Source organism: Loxodonta africana, chromosome 2 (assembly GCF_030014295.1).
Source record: "Loxodonta africana isolate mLoxAfr1 chromosome 2, mLoxAfr1.hap2, whole genome shotgun sequence".
Taxonomy (NCBI): Eukaryota; Metazoa; Chordata; class Mammalia; order Proboscidea; family Elephantidae; genus Loxodonta; species Loxodonta africana.
Genome location: NC_087343.1, coordinates 153,325,171 through 153,351,062, shown reverse-complemented (window position 1 = coordinate 153,351,062; position 25,892 = coordinate 153,325,171). Strand labels below are relative to the sequence as shown.

Sequence of the window (25,892 nt, the reverse complement as noted above, 5' to 3'; positions counted from 1 at the left end):
AGAAGAAAAAAAAATCAGAGATTTAACTGCTTTTTTGTTAGAATAAGGAAATCTCAAAACTGTAGGTAGCTCAAACATCTGCAACATGTGTAGTTACTGAAAATGTCTAATACTTTTTCTCTTAGATCTTGTCTCTATCAAGGTCAGAAGCTCACAGCCCAATATCACTGCAAACACTTTAAGAGGCTTAATTAGTCCTTAAAAGTAACCTTTAGCAAAATGTATTGTCAATTCGATTTTATATTTCTATCTGAGCAAAGTAGTAGGGAAAGACTATATTTTTTCAGAGCAAAGACCATTAGATTTGTAAGATAATTTTATAGCTACTTCCATAAGATCATACGGGAGTCCATGGTCTGATTTATTTGTTCAAAGAGACTAGTAACAATCGACAGAAAAAAAAAGGGAGGTAGCTGCCACAAATAGCAGTGTATATGTCTGATAGCAAGGAAATTTTCAGTTGTGTAATAAATTCAATGACATGAGCAGAGTAAATTTAGAAATTCTGCAAAGATTGAATGCTCCCTTAACATTGATTAATTTCAGAATACCCTCATACAGTTGCTATGTCATTTGTATTTAAGATTAAGGACAACTAGGTAAGAGTTCAATACTGACCACACTGGTAATTACATTATGACCAGGTTGGACAGTCACAGATGTAAAATCTTTATAAATAGTAAGATGATCTAAAATAAGAATAGAATTTTGAGGACAGTAGCAGATAGGAATGGCCCTGTCTATTTTGTTAGATAAAGTGCAAGAAGCTTAAAGCATAAGATTTTTAAGATTAACTTATTTAACTGACTAGGAGACGAAAAGTCCAGAACACATGTAACATGAAAAACAGAGGACAAAGAAAGTAACGCACAAAAAGCAGTTCTTCCCAAAAGAGCCAATGGCTGAGTATCTGTAACCATGAAGTTAGTGGGATTGCCTAGACACACGTCAAAGCACTAACATAAGCTATAACATCAAGAATAAGCCAGGCTGGTAAAAACCAGATAATGTTGCCTAATTATTCCTAGAATCTGATGCAACACCCTTCAGTTTTGGGGATAAGTGGAGGATGTGACAAGTGTCCTCATTTTAGCAACACATTTTAAGTAGGCAGGTAAATAAGGAGTATTATAGGACACCAGAAAATAAAAGGGTTCAAATATCTCCCACTGTCAGGTACAAATAAATATATCTACTAATTGACAACACTGAACGACACTATAAAGTAACTATTTAGAAACATAGGTAAAGTCACCATCTCTCTTGTTGCTTCAGTTTCTACCCTATTTCTTCATTTTTCACTTATCCTCCATTAATAAAACTAGAGAAAGTTTATAGTAGAAAACCATGATATGCAGACTGCTTAGAACAATGGCCTCTATTATAGGCAGTGAGGGAATGAGGTGGACATATACTCAACATGTAAGCATAATCTTATCAAGTATTTATGTCTAGAATAATTAGTGCGCTGGGCAATAAAAAGATCATGGCCAAAGAGGGGAAAAAAAAACATGATATACAGGGAAATCTAGATTTGATTTCAGATTACTTGGCTGGTTTTGTCTAATTAAATTTGAACCTTGTTCTGTAAATTCCTTATTTTCTTACATCATCACACAGCACTCTACTTGAGTGCTTTTTAAACAGCATTCCCAACACAAGCACTGTGTCTTAAACAGAAAAAAAAAATTGATGAAGTGGAATAAAAAATGACACAGTGCATCAAATGTAGTATATATCATTTCATCATGGAACTTGTGTTTGGATAAACAGATGTATATTAATTGTGTCCTGGGTTTCAGTATAAAATATTTCTTATGTAGTCATTGTCAAAAATGAAAGCCACTGTCCCAGAACTGACTCATTTTCCCTTTATGTCTAAATATTTGTTTCAAAACTTCCCAAAGAAACATGAAATGTTATATATCTTTAACATAGTAACCAATTAACCAAGGGTGTTCAAAGATATGGTATCTGTATTACAAACTAACACAGATTAATTTAGCCTTCTTCCTTTCAATATAAGCAGATATATGTGGAAAGGCATTGTTAAATTTGGGGGTATGTAAATCCACATAAGCATGATTATACAGTGGAAATCTACTCAACTACAGAAATAGTAGTATTTCCAATGGAACATTCAATTTCCTTTACTGCACATATAATTTTTCTATACAGTTTATCATTGTAAAAATACAGATTACATAATTTTTTAAATGATTTTATATAAAAATGTGAGAACTTTTCTTGTTTCCTACTCTAGTAAACAACTATGGAATATAAAGTAGTATGTTAATTTCATTCTCACTTTATACTTATACTCCTGTTTTTGATCTCTTTCCCGCCATTCTAGAATACTACTTAAAAAAAATTTTTTTTTTAAAGAATACTACTTCTTAATTTTTTAAAACATCCTCTTTAATTACACCGTCTCTCTTTTTTAAAAACTCTTAATAGTTTTCTTCTGCCTTCAGGATAATCTCTATTCTTAGCCTGTCTTTTATTAGTTTACTCAACAAATATTTGAACATCTAGTATAAGCAAGGCATGGTGGACCACACAAAGATGAGCAATATAAGCCCTGCCCTTGAGGAGCTTACAATCTAAGAGGGGAGCTAAAGCCTATACAAATCAAAATATAAGGATAAAGCCAATGGCTGGCAGGCATGGAAGTGGAAGGGGTATGGAAACTTTATGCATTGCTGGTGGGAATGTAAATTGCTGTAGCCATTCTGGAGAACAAATTTGCAGCACTTGGTCAGATAAACATCATGCATTCCTATGAGAAGCAATTCTGCTCCTGGGTATACATCCAAAAGAAATTCTCACACAGATACATAAGGTGACTATACAAGGATCTTATCACAGCATTGTCTATAGCAGTAGGGAATTAGAGGCAATCTGGGTAGCCATCGCCTGCAGAAATGATAGGTAAAACATGAAGGATGTACAGGGTGAAACACTGTGCTGCAGGTAGAAACAATCTAGGGTAGGCACATGGATAGAAATTAAAAAGTGTAGAGTGAAAAAGAAACAAATGGGATCTACAGCACAATACCATCTATGTAAATTAAAGATATACACAAAAGTAGTAAACATTTTATAAGAAATTGTAAGAGCAAAAGAATATGTATATCAAATACATTAGAATGACTGATTATAGGGGAAGTTAAGGGAATGAGAACAGGGGCCAAAGGGAATAAACAAAATAAGAGAGGAGCCATTATGACAAAACACCAGGAATTGAGTATGATTAACTTAACCCTCTATTCTTGAAACCCAAAGGGGAGGTAGAGGAAGTGGTGGGAGGTCAAAACTCAGAAGCTGAGGGAGTTCAGAGAAAAGAAATTACTCCTCAAAAGGGCTTGAGGTGCAGAAAAAAGATGTGCCTAATTTAATTTGATGTCATTTTAATGCTTTCAAGCAGATTAGTTCTAATTATACAATCTACAGAAGATAAAAATGAGTCTTTTCTTTTAAAATCTCTTTAGAATCTGTTACAAGTAAGTTAGATGGAACAAATGGCCTCAATCAACAAATTATGTACAAAACTGATTTTGGAAAGGCAAAGAGTTTACAATACATGTCTCCTGTCTCATCTGCATATTTATAACTATAGTTAATAAAGCTAACTAATGCCAGAAAATTGAGCACGTCATTTTCACTTGCTTTCACATCTTGTTGAGGTGATTCTGAGGCCTCTGTCAGATGCTACCTAGAAGCTCCAATCCTTGAAAACCAACATTGGACAAGTAAGATTAGTTGCCTAAATCAGGAGGATGTGGGTCAAGGTGAAAGAGGTCTACACAAATGGTGCGTGTGGGGCATGAAAGAAAAGAACATCTGAGTAAGATATATAAATACATATACAAACCAAAAATAAAAACTGTTGCCGTTGAGTTGATTCTGACTTATAGTGACCTACAGGACAGAGTAGAACTGCCCCACTGGGTTTCCAAGGAGTGGCTGGTGGATTCGAACTGTCGACCTTTTGGATAGCAGTCGACCTCTTAACGACTGTGCCACCAGGGCTCCAAATATATAGTCAAACACCTGGGTAAGATTTAAGGGCAAGAATACATTTTAAAAGGATGCGGATGTGAATATTTATAAGATTTATTAAAAACAGACATTTAGGAGTAAAATGTTATAATAGAAGAACTTTAAGGAATGACTGCTAGAAGAGGAAAAGAAGAGAGTCCTATAGAATAAGAACACTTCTTCATCCCTAATCACATGAACAACACAGAAGTAATACATGGGCTTAAAAGAAATGAAAACAAAAGGGTCAAACAGCAATTTCATCACTCAAATGAGCTTCTTTAGAGACATATGAGAAGTTTTAGGGAGAAAAAAAAAATCTTAAAAGAGAAAAACATAATACTGTATCTTCTATCATTCAAGATAGGTTTTTCTATTTATCCCAGTGATTCATGTATATTTTTATATCATCAACTGATTTTTCCTAAAAATTCATAGTGATAGAATATTCTCATACATATGATTTATACTAACATGACATTTTAACTCAATGCATTATCACAGTTTGATCCTTATAAATAATTATTGGGTTGACAACGCTACTTGGTAGCTAGTGCTAGCAAGTGCCAAGGGTCTAGATCGAAGTGTTAATATTTTTCTCCCCTAAAATTATAGCAAAACAAAACATTTCTTAAAAGGTTAGTTTACTTTTATATTATTCAATAAGTAATAAAAAGTCAAAGTGGAAAAAATTTGTAGATAGTGTAAGAGGGTATTTCAGTAAGCAAAAACATAATTATTGAGTATCAACTTTAAAAGAATCACTACCCAAACATTTAGTTACATATTGAATCTATATTAAAAATGTTTTACTTTCTACATATACTCCATGTCCTTCCTAGGCTATTTCTTGATCATTTGTGGCTATGCGTTAATAACAATTTTTTTAAATGACGTTTTAATCTAGTATCAAATTTCCCGAACCAAAGTTACTCTACAGGGTCTCGCCAAACAACAAACAAAAACAGGGGCATATAAGTTTTAATATTTTACTACATGCTGTCAGCTGATTATGATGCTCAGAGCTCTTAACAAGTATATGTTTAATTTGCTTTTTAACTGTTAATATTAAAAATAGCAGTCTTCATTTTCTGAAAAGTTTCAACAGCTAGGTAGCTGATGGGAAACTGCTAGAATTAACTGAAGTCTAAGACACTATAGATATTTCATCTCTGAAATTTATAAATTTCAGTTTATAAATTAAGTAATTCTTGGTGAAGGCTCTCAACTCTCTAAATTACTAGAATTGACATACCTTGACATAAAATTGATATAATGTTACAGCAGCTTCTGTTTGCTGCTCTAACAGTTGACCCTTACCAACTTTTCCTTAAAGCATAGTATTAAGTATACCAATATATACTCATAAATCTCAATTTGATTTCAAAAATTTAGGAGTTGATCACCAAACCCTGAATGAAATACGCTCATAAATTTGTTTTTATGTAGTATTAAAAACCCTATATGTTATCTATTTTGTTTCTTTTAGAGGACTCCACTAGGATAACTATATATGAGTATCAAGTGAAGGTATTTTATACCTACAAATGAAAAGATAACAGAAAAATATCATAGTTCATAAACTTGAGACCTTTAAATAGTGTGTATCACCTTTAATATCTACTTGGATATTATTTATACATATTTAATAGTTATTTGTCCAGGTATACATATTGAAAAATGCTTACCCACTATATTCAGCATTATATGCAATAAACTAAACTTAATTCTTAAACTTCTTACTGAATTGAATCAATTATACTAAGTCTTAACTACACAGCAAAAACACATTTTCATTCCTCATACTATTGTTTAAAGAGTTCTCAAATGCAAAATGAATGTCTGATAAGCTTTTGCTACTTTAACATAATCCAGAACTTGGTTTGCTTCAAGTATTTTCACCTGTGCCAGATGAAAACTATAGCTAGAGGTGTAATTACAGGAAAACAGTAAGAAGTCATTTTTTCCTAGCAGTTGTGTGCCTTTCCTATTTTAAATAGCCTATAAGACTGTTTGCATTTATCAGAATTACCTACCTCAATTAACCATAGGTACATAGTTACTGAGTACCATTAAACTAAGAGTACTTTTAAAGATTTATGAATTAGTTGATAAAATACCTATTTTAAGGAAAATAATTCAATAACTAACCTTTCTGTACTCCTAAAAGTGCAGGAGAGTTCTCCTGTGAAGTTCTGTCAGGTTCCTGGGGAGGTACAACCATGGCAAGTGTATGCATTGGTACGCGTGGAACCTAAAAAGTGAACTCAGAAAAAAATCATCTCAGACCAAAGAATAAAACAAAGGCTCATAAATGAAAAAAGATGCTGTTTTAGGTTTTCTTCATATACCACTAAATTCACTTTTTTATTTCTTAAAGATAACAGGTCTTCAGCGAAGAATAATTTCTGAGAATATTCACTGGACACACTCAGGCAATTTAGAAGTAGTCAATGATTTAAGCTAAAATGGAACTAATTATTACTCTCTTGCTAAGGAGAAAGCCTCGCTGGTTCTAGTTACAGCTAGGAGTACAAGTTACACACTCACTGGTCAATTTACCCTTGTTTAAAAGAGAAAAAAAAAAAAAATCCAACACATTTCCTAAATCGGGGTATTTTAGCAGTTCTCGGGATATCTATGTAGAAAAGAACTTAGGATTTCACGGAACTTGATATCTTTTCTATATTCTCCCCACACTTTCAGGTAGGTTGAAAAGTTATTTTAATGAATTTTTGGTGTATATATCTGGTTAACCATACTTTCCTGATTGACAAAAGCAGCTATGACTAGGATAACTAATACTGCTTTCGGAGGTATTAAGTAAAAAATATGTCACTTGGGTTAAGGGGAAAAGCTTTCTCTTGTTCAAGTTTATGCTCAATGCATTCATTAAAAAACAAAAAATCCTAAAGACCTGGTTGCAGTAAGACAACTTGGAATATTTATTATATTTGATATGGAATGATTTTTAAAAATGACTATTTTTAGTAAATAAGTCAAAAAAGATTTTTCATTTACCGTAGAAGAAAATAAATCTTAAATAATTTAAGATGCTTATCACAATATGCAATAAAAAAAGAGAAACAAACCCATTTTGCTAAAAACTAAACAAAAACTCCCAATCAATCTGAAGAATATTTACATTTACAAATAAGCTCTGTTTTATTTTACCTGAGACTGATCTTGAGAAGGTGGGGTAAGCTGTGACATGTCTGCGGTAGGAACCGATAGAACATTGTTTGGATAATCCAATAGATAAGAAACAACATTGGTATGGCCACCCTTTGCAGCTTCAATGAGCATTGTTGAGCCATCCTGGGAAAGAATTGATACTATAATTAATTCTTTTGTAAATTTTTACTTATAATTTGATTGCTACGTACACGTAGTTTCTTAGCAGCTCACATAAAATCAAAACTCATTTAAATAGCAATGAAAATCAAGGACTGAGAGATCAGACAAACACACACACACTTAGGTAGAATACCTTGAGTCGGTGAGTAGGGTCAGCCCCATGAGCCAAGAGTAGTTCAACAACTGCCAGGTGGCCTCCTGCACATGCCAGTGACACTACTGTGTGATCATTATTGGCTGTAGCCCTATTCACATTGGCACCTTCAGAGAAAAAGAAACATCAATATTAGTGAAGGTTGAAATCAAGCCAGCTCACAGTGCCATTAAAAAAATTTTTTTAGGTATACCATAGACATAAAAAAGTGCACAAATCATAAGTGTATAGGTTGAAAAATTTTCACAAAGGGAACACACCTGTGTAACCAGCACCAAGATCAAGAAACAGAACATTATCCACATCCCAGAAACCCCACCTTGTGCCCGCTTTCAGTCATTACCCACCCTCCCAAGGGTAACTACTATCCTGACTTCCAAACTGGTTCATAGTTTTTGAACTTTATTTGAATGGAATCATACAGTGTACTCTTTTGTGTCTGGCTTCTTTCGCTCAATATTATATTTGTGAGATTCATCCACATTGCTGCGCGTAGTTGTAGTTCGTTCATTCAATATCACTTTTAAAATGGAAAATCTAGAAGACTAAGATTAATAAATATATACAGGTTAACGTAAACATCAAAGTAATAGCATTGTATGTAACTCTCAAAATGTTTCAAAACATTTTTAATCTACCTCTAGAAAGTGGCGATATAGCCAGGCCTCAAAGCAAAGAGATTTTTTAAACAATTTTTAAGAGAAATATAATTCTTCATATTGTGTATTTTAAGTCAGAGGACCTAACATGGAGAAAAGACAGATTATCCAAATACTTTATCTGAAAGGTATTTAATAAGTTGTCCAATAGCTTTGTACAATATTCTCTGAAGAAAGTCTAAATACAAAATCTTTTCTTAGTATTTTTGATAAACTATTTCTGACTCCTAGAAAAAGGAGCTGGTTTTTAGTTCAGCTACCTTTTATAATCCCAAATGGTTCAATTATAAAATTAAGACTGCAGCCATATTCATTCTTGCTTCTTCCTCAATTCCAGCCTTATTTTATGTAAGAGAAAAATAAACCCTCATATTTTTAAAGTATTCAAGTGAACCTAACCTTAACTTGTATACAAGTGCCGTTTAGGAAAGGCAAGACACATCAATGAACATCCTTATTTTAGCAACATGAGATTATTTTTCAAGTTGCTAATAATAAATTTAGATGGTGAGATCATTTAGCAATTACTACAGCCTAGAAAGTCATCAATATGTTCCTATTCTTGACAGGCCTGATTATATACTTAGCAGAGTTGTTGTTGGGTATTGTTATGGATTGAATCTTGTCCCCCCAAAATATGTGTTGTAAATCCTTATACCTGTGGATGTAATCCCATTTGGGAACAGTTTTTCTTTGTTATGTTAATGAGGCCACATCAGTGTAGGGTGTGTCTTAAACTGATGACTTTTGAGGCATAAAAGAGCAGATTAGGCACAGAAGCAAGCAAGAACAGATAGGGGAACACAGATGCCACTCCATGTGAAGATCGCCAAAGAACCAAGGAATAGAAGCTGAAAAGAGACAATGACTTTCCCCCAGAGCTGACAGAGAGAGAAACCCTTTGCCTAGAGCCAGCACCCTAATTTGGACTTCTAGCCTCCTAAACTGTGAGAAAATAAATTTCTGTTTGTTAAAGTCACCCACTTGTGGTACTTCTGTTATAGCAGCACTAAGAAACTAAGACCGGTATGATCAGGTATCCTCTTCAGTAAAGAAGCACAAAAGAACTTCAAAGTTTAACTATTTATCATTTCTGTGTAGTTGAAATAAATAGCTGTTACATACTATGCTACAGAATGTTAAGTAAATACATGTCTTAACTGACAGCAAACATGTGATATTAAAGAAAATAAACCCAGTTTTATCCAGTTAAAGAAGAAAAAACAAATATATTTTAAATGTTAAAACCTTACACTGCATTTTTAATGTCATAAAATATTAGAATTCTACTGGAATTTAGGCATAAAATTTTATTTTAATAACATGACACCACCTAAGTGGCTCTTTCTTGCATTTTACCCTCCTATCTTAGGACCTTCCATCGAATGTCAGACTACTTCTAACACTACACAAAGAATTAGGAAGAAACAAATGAAATTCTTGATACTACCATTTTTAACCTATAAACATGACAATCTTACTATGGTTCAGCTGAACATGGATTCAAAACTTTCACTTTTGTATAGTAAAAAGTCTTGAACCAATTCTTCATCCATCATTTGAACTTCTTTGCCTAAATATATTCCTTGTAATAATACAATCTCTAGAGTAATATAAAAATAACACCTTTGTACACACATGGGATCGCCAAGAGTCAGAGTCAAATTGATGGCAACTTGTTACGTTTTTGGTTATATTCAGTTAATTCAATGGGACCACAAGTAAGTACCACAATAGCAGATAGCCTCAATCCCATTTCTAGTCAAAATGCCTTATGATTAAGTGTTAAACATATATTGTAACTACCTAAAAATAAACGGACATTTTACATTTGGTCTTTACTTTAGGGAGCAACCATATGCTGTTTGGATGATAAAAACTTAAAACATAAACTAATCAAGAAAATTTCCAGTAAGCAACTCACTAACTCCACGCTTACTAAATAAAATACAACAAAAAGACTAGAATACAATACTTGCACTGTAGGTAAAGTACCCTTAGTATAAACTGCAACACTTTAGGAATTTTTTTCAGAAACTGTAGCTTCTTGGAAATGATCACTTGCACTTTCTTTACCTTTGCTAATAAGAAATTGCACAGTGCACAAATGACCGGCTCTTGCAGCTTTCATCAAAGGTGTTCTCCCACCTTCAGATTCATGCTCCTACAAAAGAAACAAACAAAAAAAATCCATCAGAGCCAATTTATTAACCATCTCTTTTAAATAGTACCAATGATATGAGAAATAATAATGAAGACTTAATACTTATTCAACATAGCTACTTATTCAATATAGCTACTTACACCACCTACCTCAATTCTTCCAAAATACAGGATTAATTTCAGTCCACACTAGATAATACAACCTTTTAAGGATGAGTTCAGTTTTGCATACCAAACAATAACCATTAAAGATAATATCAATGCTTAACTTAGTCCCCAAAGAGAAACAACTGTATTTCTTCTAACTCTAAGGTAAAAAATGTTTTCCTAATTATTCATATGAACTGTAAAAAAGGAACCTCAATAAACCAGAGACTACATCAGCCTGAGACTAGAGCTAGATGGTACCGGGCCACAACTAATGACTGTCCTTACAGGAAACACAACAGAGAACCCCTGAGGGAGCAGGAGAACAATAGGATGCAGTCCCCAAACTCTTGTAAAAAGACCAGACTTATAATGGTCTGACTGAGACTAGAAGGACCCCAGAGGTCACGGTCCCCAGACGTTCTGTTAGCCCAAGACAGGAACCGTTCCCAAAGCCTACTCTTCAGACAGGGATTGGACTGGACTATGGGATAGAAAATAATGCTGGTGAGGAATAAGCTTCTTGGATCAAGTAGACACATGAGACTATGTTGGCATCTCCTGTCTGGAAGGGAGATGAGAGAGTAGAGGGGGCCAGAAGCTGGCCAAGTGGACACGAGGAGAGAAAGTAGAGGGAAGGAATGTGCTGTCTCATTAGGGGGACAGCAACTAGGAGTATATAGCAGGTGTGTATAAGTTTTTGTATGAGACTGACTTGATTTGTAAACTTTCCCTTAAAGCACAATAAAAAAAAAAAAAAAAGTTAAATAGCTTTTTGCCAGGGTGTTTCAGATGAAGCAATTACATTGGGGGGGGGGGGAACCATTACTGTCAAGTTGATTCTGATTTATAGCAACAGATAATACTAATGGAAAAAAAAAAACAGTGGCTATCATCAAGTCGACTCTGAGTTATGGTGACTCCATGTGTGCCAGAGAAGAACTTTGCTCCATACGGTTTTCAATGGCTGATTTTTCACCAGGCCATTCTTCTGAGGTGCTTCTATGTGGACTGGAACCTCCAGCTTTTTGTTAGCAGCCAAGTGTTTTAATCGTTTGCACCACCCAGGAACTCCAGTGAAAAACAGGGATTATGTATTAGGAATAAAGAGGTGACTTTGTAATCTCACCCTACGAATGCCAATAAATTTCCATTAGTCCTTAAACTAGACCAAGTCAGATTTGGCCCACCCTGCATGGACAGAAGGGCCAGCTGTGACCACTAAATGACCTCAACAGAGGACACAGCAATAGGGGGAATGAATCAGAAGGAAAATCATGACCTGAGCCCTATTCCGAAGTGATAGGTCCGAAAAGAACCATGTCACCTCCTGTTTCCCAGCTGCCTTCTAGAATTTTCCCTCCCCAGTACGGCTGCGAGGCCACCATCTTGCTGCCCAAATCACATATAAGCCCTGCTTCCCTGTAGCTTGGGGAGCTGGATCTGAGGAACTTTTTCCCTGCTCCTTGCTCTGCATGTTGCAGTAAAGTTACTTTCTCAAAGCAAACAGAAAAAAAAAGGAACCTTACTCTCCTGAGGGTATTAGGAGAGCTTGATCTTATCATTTCAGGAGCCAGTAAGAGCTCTATCATAAGAAAGAAAACAATCTCTAAAGAAAACACTATCATATATTAGGAGTAAAAGGAAAAAGAAAAATATACCAACTGGTAGATTTTTTTTAAGAGTAGAATTTAAAACTTGAATAGTCAAAGGCAAAAGAGGTAGTCTCATAATAGCAGAAAGATTCTTATTCTTTCTAGAAAGTTTGCCAGCAAGAGGAATGAATGATAAAATAGCTTCCAACCATGCCTGATATCAAATGCCACTGAAAGGAGCTTGCTTGTTATGGTAAATAGTACTGTCTGTTAAGAGAATTGTGAACCCTTATTACATTCATTTAAGTATTAAAATGTAGCTGATATGTCACTTCTATGAAGATTTCTCTCACCTATCCCCTCTTTCACTAGTAGGCAAACACTAATTTCTGATGTTCTGTCTTCATTTGTTGGAAACCCTAGCGGCGTGGTGGTTAAGTGTTACTGCTGCTAACCAAGAGGTCGGTAGTTTGAATCCTCCAGGAGCTCCTTGGAAGCTCTATGCGGCAGTTCTACTCTGTCCTATAGGGTCGCTATGAGTCGGAATTGAGTCGACAGCACTGGAGTGGTTTGGTCTTCATTTGTTACTAAAACTTGATAAAGAATTGTAATTAAGTAAGGCTTTGTTTCAGCTCACTCAATTAAGAAAATCCTTTAGCTAATCCTTGTCAACTTAAAAATGGTGTGCTCTGGCAACAGAATAAAATTTAGTCTGTTGCACTGAGTTTTATATAACGCTATCTGATCTACAACTCAGACAAACTAACAGTGAGAAATACGAGTAGATTGTCAATGTGATAGAAACTTTAACTGGACTACAAAGACAGCAATTCCACTGTAGAAGAGATCTTTTATCTTGATACTGTAGTATTGCTCAATTGTTGATAAAGCTTACTAGTTTATACTTTGGCTTTTCTAATTGTTATGGCATATTGTGTAGCCAACAATCTTTATTAATTCTAAGGTATAGAATAACTATAGATAATGCTAACTGAATAATGGCAAAAGAATTTGTCTTTGGGTTTTCAACTTACATTCAAATGTAGGTAAACCTAACATTCTCACAATTAATTTAAAACAAAACTGAATAGACATCATTAAGACCTTACTCAGAAAGACCTAGAAAGTTGTTTGTCTAGTTTTTCCATTCAACTTATTTCTAAATCATCAGTAAAGTCAATCACATACTGGAAATAAAATGCCCCAATAGAAATTTATTTCTCCTCCTGCCTCAGGGCCTTTGCACATGCTGTCCTCGCTTCCCTGTATCACTTCTTCCCCACATTTTCACTTGGTTAACTCCTTTTCATCTCAAGTCAAGTGTTACTTCCTCAAGGAAGACCTCTCTTGAACTTCCTGACTAGATCACTCTCCTTATTATTTACTAATAGCTCCATGAACCTCTTCTTCATATGTTGCAATCATATATTAGTTTGTATATCTATTTGACTAACATGTCTCCTCTACTAAACTGTAAGATTCATGAGAACAACAACTATATCCACTTTTCCTTACCATTGTAGCCCTAATGCCTAAAACAATGAAGTGTTTGAATATTGTTTATCAAGCAGGAACCTAAGTGTAACTGACCTCTCAAATCTTCCCTCTCCTAGTACCAATGTTTGAAGTTTTAATTTTCTACTAGGTAAATAAGAGAAAGAAAAAACAAGAAATTAAGAGTAGTAGCTAAACTTAAGAGCAAGACATTAATTATCTGCATTTGTTAATACATTGTTACTAGAACATGGATAACCAAAACAAACGCATTGCCATCGAGTTGATTCCGACTCATAGCGACCCTATAGGACAGAGCAGAAGTGCCCCATAGGGTTTCCAAGCAGTGGTTGGTGGATTCAAACGGCCGACCTTTCGGATAGCAGCCTGAGCTCTTAACCACTGTGCCACCAGGGCTCTATGGACAACACTAATTTCCTTTCTTTCTTAATTCTTAAGCTTGGCAGTAACACCCATCAATATTACTAGATGCCATAAGTAATAGCAAAAACTAAGGATTCTGAAAGCTCTGTTTAATGTTTTAAATAACTTAATTCTGTGTAGTTAAAATATTACCACAGGCAAAAAAAGATAAGAAATCAGAAAATAACAGTACCAAGATCCTCACCCCAAGTTAAGTTTTAAAATTCAACACACTAAGAAAATTCCTGAAATAAAAGGTATGAAAAATCTACCTGTTTAATTTTCTTCCTATTAATACACATTTCATTCCTTTGGTTTTGAACAATTATGTTTGAGAGAACAGTTGGTAAAATAATGCCACAATTTCATAATGTATTTACAATCTTTTATGTCCTAAAATTAGTAATGTATATTCTAGAATATATGACATTTGTCCCAAAATATCTGACCACTAAAATCCTCCTTTTAAAACGGGAATCAAATTTACATATATTACCCACTTAGGAATGTTGGGTTTATTAATACAATCAGTATTTGTTCAAGATCAGTAAAATTTTAGGATATAAACTACTTCTGATTTTTTTTTTTTTTTCACAAATACAGGGAATTATTTTCAAAAGCAGTTGTGCAGTATAATATTTCTTCTTTTTCTGTTCTTGGGAAGAGTCAGAATAATATAGAGATTATTTGTTATTTGGACATTTGGGAAAACTCGCCTATAAATCTATCTGGATCTCTTTATTAGACAGGAGATTTTAAATTGCTGATTCTATTTGGAATATGGCTATTATTCTATTGAGGTTTCCTATTCTCGAGTCAATTTTGACTACATATTTATTGAAAAAAATCCAGTATTCATTTCATCTAAGTATTCATATTTATTGATTGTTCATAGGATTGCCTTATGAATTTTAAAGATTTCTATTGTACCAAACAGTTGTAACTCTCTTTAAGTGTTTATCATTTATCTGTGCCTTCTCCCTTTAAAAAAAATTAGTCTGGCTGGTTTATCTATCTTAGTAGTCCTTTTTTTTAATCAGCTTTTAATTTTATTTTTATCCCTCTTTTGTTCTTTTTATCTCTGCTTTTTGCTGTTTTCTATTGTATTAATTTTTGCTTTTATCTTTATTTCCTTTCTTCTTTGTACTACCTGTTATTCTCTTATTAGTTTCATTTACTTTTCCTATATATTTATATATATACACACACACATATATAATTTTCCTTCTAAAGACCACTTTAGCTGTATATGCTCCCACACCCCTAATTTTGGTATGGTGTGTTTTTGTGGTAGTTCAATTTCTACTTCATAATTTTTACTGTGCTTGCCTCTTTACCATTATTATGCAGAAGTGCTTTTCTTCAAATTCTAAATGTTTGGTATTTAAAAAACAGTTTATTATTGATCTGTACTTTTCAAGCAATAGAAAACCAAAAAACCAAACCCACTGCCATCTAGTCAATTCCAACTCATAGTGACCCTACAGCGATAAAGATCAGAGAATATAGTCTATATGATAAGAAGTTTGGGGATTTCTTAGGACTTTTTGTGGCCTAACACATGGGTAATTCTTATTGTGAAAAAAGAATATATAGCATTTTTATTGGAAACAAGATGCTAGCTCATGCTCAATAAGAGCAAACTTCGTTTTTGTATCTTTAACAACTGTTTTATCTATTTGATCTATTAATTTCATAGAGAAGTGTGTGAAAAAAAAATCCCCCCACTACAGCCATAACTCTGACCCTTTTCCTTGTAATTTTGCCATTTTCCCTTTTATTTGGAGGGTAAATTGTTATTTAGACATGAGTATATGATTGTTGTATCAGTTGGAGGAACATTCATTTATCTCTAAAAATGCTTTTGGCTTAAAGTTGCACTTTGCCTGATATTAATATTACCTGACATAATTTTCTCCTTCACTTTGTCAACCTCTACTATTTTGCTTTAGGTTTGTTTCCTGTAAATAGCATTTACTAGATTTTATTTTTTTTTTAACCTAATTCAAAAGTCTGTGCCTTTTAACAATTAAGTTCAATAGGTTTATATTTATTCTTATTACTGATAGTTTCTCTAAAATAACCGTAGTCATTAAGTAGCTTTATCCTTTATCCTCCTCCTGGATAAAGAACTCTAACATGGCTTTTTAACCTAACACATTTTACTGACTTTCATGCTACTGTTTCTAGAATTTTAGTAATACCCTGGTTTCAAACACAAAATTTAAGGTTTTTAAACTCAGTTTGTATTTATAACACGTTTTACCAATTTCTTTGCTTACCGTAGCTTCTTGCATCCCATGCCTTCCTCCAGGCTTCATTTTTCTTCAACTTGATATATCTTTTGGTAGTTCTTTCTGCAAGGGTCTGATGGTGGTTAAGACCTTTTATTCTTTGTAGAGTTGAAAACATGCTTAGTTTTTCCTCTCTGGAATGGCAATTGAGTATAGAATTCTATATTGTGTTATTCTCTCTTGGTATTTTGAGGACATTACTCCTTTGTCTTCTGTCATTTATTATTGTTGATGAGAATCTGCTGTCAAGGATGTGACAGTTGTTTCTTGGTAGGTAATAAATCTTTTTTCTCTGGTAGCATTTAAGGTATTTTTATCCTTAAAATTTTGAACTTTCATTAAGAACAAACTTTATTTTTTCTGCTTAGTGATTGGTATGACTTTCAATCAAGGACTCCTGTCTGGTTTCAATTCTTGGAAATTCTCCATCATTATCTCTTCAGACACTGCCTCTAACTCCATTTCTATCTTTTCCTTCAGGAGCTTCCAACGGATGTATGGTTGAGCTTCTCAATCTCCTTTCTCAACTTCTCTTTCATATTTTCCATCTTTTTATCTTTGTGCTATATTGTGCTATTTCTTGTTTTGTCATGCAATATCACTGATTCTTTACTCAACTGTGTGCATTTTTTGGTTTTTATTTCCTATGTTGAGCATTTCCACTTTTCCCCCTAAAGTTTAAAATTGTTTTATTTCATACGCACCTGTTATTAATTCACAATTATCTTTTATTTCATAATCTCAAATTATTAGCTTAAAATAGGCATGCTTAACATTCTCAAGATTGAAGTCTTATATTTCAGTTTCCTTGGGTGTGGATTCTCCCATCTGATTTGCTGTTTTCTGTTTGCTTGCTTTTTGACCATCTCTCTTGACAGTGTATTTATCTTGACCTTTATAATTTTATTTGAGAAAGCTCATTTTGCATGGGAATTTTTTTCTTCTCCTTTTTTTTTTTCTCTCTTCTGTCCATCCAAAAACTCATCCCTCCTCATCAGATGGTTTAGAAGTTGCCTTAGTCTGGCACTTAATTTCAGAAGTAGATAACTTAAACTTTCTTGCACCATGGAGATATTTCAGTTTTGCTCCCTGAGCCAAAGAATTATGTTGGCCAAGTTACATTGTTGTCTCTGCTTCTATCTTTCACCAACAACAATTAGCAATTTCTAACTGCAACCCTCAGCAGCTGCCTGGAGCTTTTTTTCTATCTTGGGTCATAGGTGGAGCAGTAAGGTCCCAGTTCCTTGCTTTATTCAAAAAGCCAAGATCGAGTGGTCTGCTACATGTGTGATGTATTCAGTCCTTACTCCCCTACAGAAGTTGAAATCCCAGTCCCCACTGCCCATTTTTTTTTAGCCTTAGTTCTGTTGGGCCTATAGCTTTAGCTATGGACCCATGCTCTATTTCTAGTCTGTGAGATTTTTAATCTTGTTTTTGGGCACAGCTATGTATTTTAGTTTTTCTCTCATATTTATTTGTTGTTTCTATGACTTGAAATAACACAGAGCAGAGGGGTTCCCAAATATACTAACTTCTTGACTGGAAGTCATTTGTACTTATATTTAAACAACCTCGTGATAGCTGAAAAGGACTCATTCAACATACAATAACCTAGAAAGAGAGATCTTGGTCTTAAAAAAAAAAAATGTATTGAGTTCTGTGTATTTCACAGATTGTTTTAATTTAAAAAAATTTTTAAATGTGTATTTTACCTTAATAAGCTAACATTAAAAAGTGAGGTCATATTTAAAGTTTATTAAGGTAAGCTAATCACCAACAGTTGAAGTATATTGATAAGGGGATAATTAGAGCTCAGAAAAGCCCCCTAAAAGTTTACCCATGAAACAATACACTGCAAAGTTCTGGTTCTGGTAAATATGCACTAGGACAAAAAAGGTTCAAATTTAGATTTAGGTAATAGGGTTTAGATAACAAAATTTAATTTTTAATTAAGTTTATTTTCTTAAAAATAAGTTGATTTCCTTTAAAATTACAGCCACAGGGTACCCAAAAACATATATTTAAGGATTGTAACTATATCACGAGGCAGTTTTTCTTGGAGTTGGAGGGAATGACCAGAAACAGGGGAGGGAAGGAGACTGTTTTATACTACACATGTACTAGAGGCACCAGGTGCTCCTTGGAAACTCTATGGGACAGTTCTACTCTGTCCTGTAGGGTCACTATGAGTCATAATCGACTCGACAGCAGCAGGTTTGGTTTTTTTTTTGGTAGGTACTAGAGGATTTTGATACTCTCCACTCGGGGGGTTATATTCTTCCAGCCCATCCTTGTATATTAATAGTTACCTGAGTGATCTACTGTTACTGATTTGATTCCTATCCCTCAGGAGAACTGGGATGGACAAAACAGTAAGAGGCACTGTCCTAGGGCTTGTGTTTAGTTTCTAAAATCACAAGTAACAAAGAGAAAAACCAAGTTTATTCAGTTTGGATGGAGGAAGAACAATCTATTTATTATAAAGCAAAGATGGAAAAACAACAAGACTCAACAATGATGCAAAATTATCTGTACAGACTAGCAAAGTCTAAAAGTATGAAATACAGACAAATTATGAGAATTTCCTGGGATATCAGTTAAAATGCTGATTCCCTATTCCAAATGTACTGAATCTGAGCCTCTAAAAGTTGGGCTTGTAAGCCCCATTTTTAAAAAGTATCCCACTTTTTGGCACACAGTTGTGAGACAGCTAGAGAGATACATTTATATTCACAGTCCCTTTCATAAATCTAAGAGAAAGAAGCATTTTATTTGAAATAACACTTAGATTTACCTTCAAGACAGAAGCCTGAGATATTATGCAAACTGAGTAGAAGGTCATATTTTCACACAATAGTCTGTTAAATAAATTCATTTACTTTGGTCAAAATAGAATGAATATGACTACTACTCATTCAGCAAGCCAATAATGAAGATACTTAATAAACATCATGATTACAAATGGCTTGGTACTGAGAAGTTTATTTTAGATGGCCTAAGTTATGTGTAATCCAATGCATTCCTAATTAAAAAGTAAGCACTGCACCTAAAATTAAACAAATCTTTCTAGAATACAGTGAATAGTAAATTTGTTTGACTTTTAAAACCAACAAGGCACAAATTCCACAAATTTTTTTCAAAGGAAATGTTTGCCTATTAACAAACATTCATCTTTATTAAGAGCCAATTTCAGAATGAGATCACAGGAGACAATTTAAAATAGAAAATTTTTAACTTTTAGTTTATAGAAATTAGGGCATGAATAATACAGTCAATGTTTCACTTTTTTCTTTTTCATTTGTTTGAGGATTGCATAAAAATAACCCAATAAATATATCAACCCTAAATCTGTGTGCTTGATTTTTGATGTGAAAATTTGAATGCAAAAGACTTGATCATTAAGACTTCCCAGTTGAGACATCTTAACTCTCCCAATAAGGAAGAATGCCAAAGGACTATCTGAATAAGATCTTTTTTTGCTTATGAGACTTTTTACAAATACCAAAGAGAAAAAAATACTAAGGAAGCAAACTACTAGTAATGCAGATCTCTTTTTATTAGGACTTCATATTCTTTTTCATTTGAAGAGGATTTCCTCTGTTACCCAGCAGGGTCCTGTAACTTCTTGCTCAAATTCATATATCCAGAGTTCTGGATGCCTACAATCTATTCTTTATGTGGTAGCTTACAAGCATCAAAGGCCACCCTCACCTGATGCTTGGCCGGATCTATGCCCTCCAAAATAGTCTTCATGTCCTCCTGCTTGTCCTGCGAAAGGAAAAAGAAGAACTCACGGATCTTATTCCAAAAATGAAAATCACATTTGGCCATGAAGACCTTGTGATTGGTACTTTAGATGTTGGGCTTTGTTAACTCAGGATCTTCAACTAAAAAGATTCTCATCTGTAGAGACCATAATCTTATGAGAAGAGTATGAATTTTTTAAGGGTATGATAATACAGCTTTCTACCACTAAAACTTCAATATAAATCGTCATAATTCTCCTGAATTATTTAAACTCATGCCTTTTTCTCCAAATACAACTAAAGCCACAGTTACAGGAGCAAAATCTTTTAATATCTGACCAAGGAAAGCACTGAAATCAAAAGATTTCCGAATATCATAAGTTGGGAGAAAAAGTAAGGAAAATACTAGAAAATAATTGGTTATATAACTTTTCCTCTATTATAAATGCTCACATAAATTAGTGCTGACACTTTTCAATTAAACCAGGAACCTTCAAAGATTAGAGAGATGGAATATCTGTATTTTCTCTAGATCCAGACTCCTGGCAGAGAAAAACTACCTGATGAAGAGAGACAAGATAAGATTGAGGAAACAGTAATAAGCTTCATAGTCACTGACCAGAATCAATCAAGTGCCCAAATAAAAGAAATGTGGCCTAAAGAAGGCTTTACTCTAAGTTTCTTCAACCTCCTACCCAGGCAATGTGCTTACCCGAAGAAGACACATGCTCCAATCGTAGAGAACAAGGCTGATTTGCTAGGGAAGTATTCTGAGACAACTACCTGATTTGAATTAGCTAACTGTTAAGACTCACTTCCTCTCCCTTCCCACATTATTTTTGACAAATAACAAGCCTCATTCAAATATGAATAATAAGCACAAAATATTAAACGGGAAATCTATTCAGAAGCACTACAAAAGTGAAAAAATAAAACTTTAGTCAAATATTCGTTTATACTTCCGAATAAATTAAAAACAACATGGACTCTTTTAAGTAAATAGCTGAATGAAGTGATATAACAGAAGAAATTTAAAAGTGGGCTGAAGAGCAAAAGAAACAAAATAATAATGAAACCATGACAGCCACATTAGAAGCAGCAACAAGTAAGCAGAAAAAGTAGTGACCTGGAGGATAGGCCTAAGAAAGAAGCAATGCAGAAGAAATGAAAGGAATTGGACATAAAGATAATACAGATAACTGAGATCAAACACATAAATAATAAATATTCCAAAAGAAGACAACAGAATAGAAAAAGTGTTCAAAGATATAATTAAGAGGAAACTTTCCTTAAAAAAAAAAGGACCTAAAATCTGCAGATAGAAAGCGCTCACTGTTTTCCAAGAAAAGCCGATAAAAAAAAATCAACACCATGACACATCCTGGTTAAATCAGATATTTAAAAATAGTGAAAAATTCTATGATAATCCAGGCAGAAAAATACATATGGTGGGGAATATTCTAGCAGGTTTTGGCAATATTCAGTACCAGAAGACAGTAGAATAGAGGGTTTAGAAATGTGAAGGGTCTCATGGGATAACTCATTCAGTTGGCATAATACAGTTCATAAAATTTGTTCCACATCCTAATTTGGTGAGTAGTGTCTAGGGTCTTAAAAGCTCATGTGAGGCCATCTAAGATACAACTATTGGTCTCTACTCGTCTGGAGCAAAAGATAAAGAAGGAAACCAAAGACTCAAAGAAGAAATTTTTCTACAGGACTAATAGCCTTCACGGAGCCCCGGTGGCACAGTGGTTAAGACCTACGCCTGCTAACCAAAAAGGTCGGCAGTTCAAATCCACCAGTTGCTCCTTGGAAATGCCATGGGGCAGCTCTACTCTGTCCTATAGGGTTGCTATGAGTCAGAATTGACTTGACAGCAATGAGTTTGTTTTTTAATAGCCTACGTGAACCATGGCCTCATCTACCCTGACGCCACCAGAACTAGAGGTACCTAGCTACCCCTACCAACCATCCTGACCAGGGACAAAATAACCGGACCATGACAAAATGGGAGAAAAATGTAGAACAATACTCAAATTCTTAAAAAGTCCTGACTTACTGGACCAGTTGAGACTAGAAGAGCCCTCGAGACTATTGCCCTGAGATACCCTTTAAACTTTAAACTGAAACTACTCCTGGAGGTCACCTTTCAGCTAAATAACATATTGGCACATGAAATAAACAATATTACCCGTGAGTACTGAGCTCCTTTAAAAAAAAAAAAAATCTGGACAGTACACAATACTTGGGAAGCCAGCATAACTTGTACAAGGCAAGGTCATGGAAGCTGTATAGACACATCCAAACTCCCTGAGGGACCAAATTGCTGGGGTGAGGACTGTGGGGACCATGGTCTCAGGGAATATCTAGCTCAACTGGCATAACATAGTTTATAAAGAAAATGTTCTACATTCTACTTTGGTGAGTAGCGTCTGAGGTCTTAAAAGCCTGTGAGTGGCCATCTAGGATATTCCACTGGTCTCAACCCTTTGGGAGCAAGGAAAAATGGAGAAAACTAAAGATATAAGGGAAAGATTAGTCCAAAGGACTAATGGACCACATCTACCACAGCTTCCACCAGACTGAGTTCAGTACAACTAGATGGTGCCTGGCTACTGCCACTGACTGCTCTGACAGGGATCACAATACAGGGTCCCGGACAGAGCTGGAGAAAAATGTAGAACAAAATTCTAACTCGAAAAGAAAGACCAGACTTGCTGGCCTGACAGAGACTGGAGGAACCCTGAGAGTATGGCCCCCGGACACCCTTTCAACTCAGTAATGAAGTCACTCCCAAGATTCACCCTTCAGCCAAAGACTGAACAGGCCCATAAAACAAGACTAAAGGGCACACCAGCTCAGGGGCAGAGACTAGGAGGCAGGAGGGAATAGGAAAGCAGGTAATAGGGAACCCAAGGTTGAAAAGAGCGAGTGTTGACATGTCCCGGGGTTGTTAACCAATGTCACAGAACAATGTGTGTACTGACTGTTTAATGAGAAACTAGTTTGTTCTGGAAACCTTCATCTAAAGTACAATAAAAAAAAAAAAAAAAGCAAAGTCCAATTAAAAGCTAAAAAAAAAAAAAATCTGTATGAGACCAAATGGTCAACATTTACCCAAAACCAAAGATGAGAAGGTAAGGTAGGGCAGGAAAACTAGATTAATGGAAACAGAACTACCAAAATGGAAATGAGAATGCTGACACATTGTGAAAAATGTAACCAATGTCACTGAACAAGATGTATAAAAATTGATTTAACAATTTGTTGTGTGAACTCTCACTGAAAACACAATATCATTAAAAAAACTATATAACGTCAAAGACTGGTAAGGTAAACACTGAATTCACTTAAATATACCCTATTTTTATGCAAATAATGAGCATGCTATACATTTTTTGCCAACCATGCAACCCCTCGTGCATTATTTTCCTAGGCACGCTGTGTGTGTTATATGTGTGGGCACGTTATTTCTATGAGCGTTTTTTATAAAAAACATGGTACATTCAAAGTTAAACAACTGTGAGAACTAGGGTCATAAAACAAAATGTAAATGTTATAAAACCATGACAATATTAAAATACCTCAGGAAAAGCCTTTGGTGGAAGGTACATTAATCTTATCTTTCAGCATGGCGGTCAATAGGTACATTCTGATTATTTTGATTTAAGAAAACTGATTTGTTTATTTTTAAAGAAATTAACAAAATATCTGAATACTCTTCCAGAAAATAATTCTATACCTGCCTTTTTTTAAAAAAAAATACTTGTGTTTTATATAGTACACCTAAGCTTTGGGAGCAATTAACAAGTAGTTCATACGGTTATTTAGAACAGAGTGAGAATATTTTTTAGATGAAGCAAACATAAGGACTAACCAGAGGTTAGAAAATTAAACCATTCACTTAAAAAAAAATTCAACTCATATTAGTGAGAATGTGGGGAATCATAAGCTCTCAATTGTTCACAGGAGTATATGGACTGGCCAACATTTTTGGATAATTTGGCAGTAGTTATCAAAATTTTAGGTGTGGACTTCTCAGAAAACCAGCATTCCAAATTTCTTGTCTCTCATTGAACATATTTATGTTCATTTGAAAGCCAAAATTAAAAAACAATGCTAAACAAGGGAAATTTTGAAAAGTTTGAGGGTATATAAGGTGAGAAGACTAGAGGGCATATAAGGTGAGAAGAACAGATGTATCACAAGTTTATCCTACAACTTGCAATAAACTTTAATCGCAGAGAAAGATGAATAAACTTCTAATTGAATAATACCAAAGATGACTGGAGAAACTATATCCTTTTTCTTTTAAATCAAAAAGCCCTTTTATTGATCATAAATTCTTAGAACATAAACATTTAATTTTAAATTAGTTAAGAACAATTCTGTAAAAATTTGAAATATCTGTCCCAGTTACGTATTTGTGTATGTGTACATATATTTTTTCATCCTAATAATTTTCCCAACCCTAGATATATATATATGTAGTCCTCAAAATATATTTATTTTAACTTTTTATTTTGAAATAAAATAAAATCAGATTTACAGAAGTTATAAAGACAGTTCTCAAATACCCTTCAATCAGCTTTCCCTAATGTTAACATCTTATAAACCAACCAGGTGCTGTCTTGGAGAGACTACATCCTTGACTAGATGTTGTATTCCACAAGGGAAAAAGGAAAATGTTTACTTAAAACAGAAAAATATATGTCAAGAAAATTTTCCTATGTCTGTAACAGCATTTAAGTAGGCTAAAATATTGATAGAAAAAGGACTTATGGTGGAAGAGATCACAATTAAGCATTACAATGCCAGATTATTTTTTATTGGAGTAACCTTAGTAAATTAACTGTGTATTTTAGGGATTAATAATTTTTATCTGTTAAGGTAACCTATAAAATATAATAAGCTGAATCTGCTAATTCTTAATTATAAATAACTCCAAATATGTTATTTTTGAGGAGGAGAAGGGGGAGGAAGACCAAAAAAAAAACAAAAACCCTACAGAATTTATTTGCCCAAGGATACCCTGCAGAGTCAAAGTAAGAACCAAAGTCTCATATCTCCCAGCACAGTAAAATGCTCTTTCTATTATACTACATTTTCTACTTTCCAAATCCTAAATTACTAATTTTTACATGGCTTTGGTAAAGAGTCCAGGAGATAACACTAACTTACCATTTCTGAGATAAGACTACTGAGGCAAATGCTTACAGATTAGTGATTTGATGGCTATGATGAGGTACCTTGTCTAATGTTCAACTAAGTGTAGCCTTTGTCACTCATTAGACCTCCATGTACATACAGACTTACAGGATACAGACTTACTGAGGCATTTCTTCCTTTCAGTAGATCTACTTTGGAATAGCAATGCATGCCTATAAAATGCTAAAGTGAACCACACAAACACTCACCAGGTCAAAAAATGCAATATTGCCACTTACGCATAAGAGACTGTCACCCGACATCTGAACCATCCATACTATCACTGACGCCTTGGGAAACTCTGACCTTGATGCAGTGGCCTTTCATAGACAACAATCACGACTATAACAATAACGGTTGGGCATGAAAGTCAGGAAAACATGGACATCGAAGTAGGTCAAAATTAAAAGAAGAAATAAAAAGCAGAGTTTTACAACTCAAATTATACCGTTAAACGGTTAATTCTGCAAAGTCCCCACCTTGAATTTGAGAAGTAATACTAAAAGGGGACTGGAGGACTGTGGTAAAAGAAGTCAAGCCATGAGTGCTTTAGCTGAAGTAACCTACTGAGATGAGAACCCAAACCCAAACCAAACCCACTGCCATGG

At 34.3% G+C, this 25,892-nt stretch overlaps 1 protein-coding gene across 12 annotated transcripts in view; it reads right to left on the bottom strand.

Moving 5' to 3' along the window:
- The window catches only part of ANKHD1 (ankyrin repeat and KH domain containing 1), a 161,139-nt gene that overhangs the window by 42,165 nt on the left and 93,082 nt on the right, over nucleotides 1-25,892 (bottom strand). For 7 of the 12 annotated variants that reach the window (XM_064277089.1, XM_064277118.1, XM_064277097.1 and 4 more), the window contains exons 11-15: nucleotides 20,039-20,095; nucleotides 10,288-10,375; nucleotides 7,532-7,659; nucleotides 7,216-7,359; nucleotides 6,193-6,295 (exon numbers count right to left, since the gene is read on the bottom strand). In XM_064277089.1, coding sequence (XP_064133159.1) covers nucleotides 6,193-6,295; nucleotides 7,216-7,359; nucleotides 7,532-7,659; nucleotides 10,288-10,375; nucleotides 20,039-20,095 — 520 coding nt within the window. The remainder of the gene's footprint in view (nucleotides 1-6,192; nucleotides 6,296-7,215; nucleotides 7,360-7,531; nucleotides 7,660-10,287; nucleotides 10,376-20,038; nucleotides 20,096-25,892) is intronic. The other 5 variants (XM_064277108.1, XM_064277112.1, XM_064277138.1 and 2 more) reach the window with 1 other exon arrangement.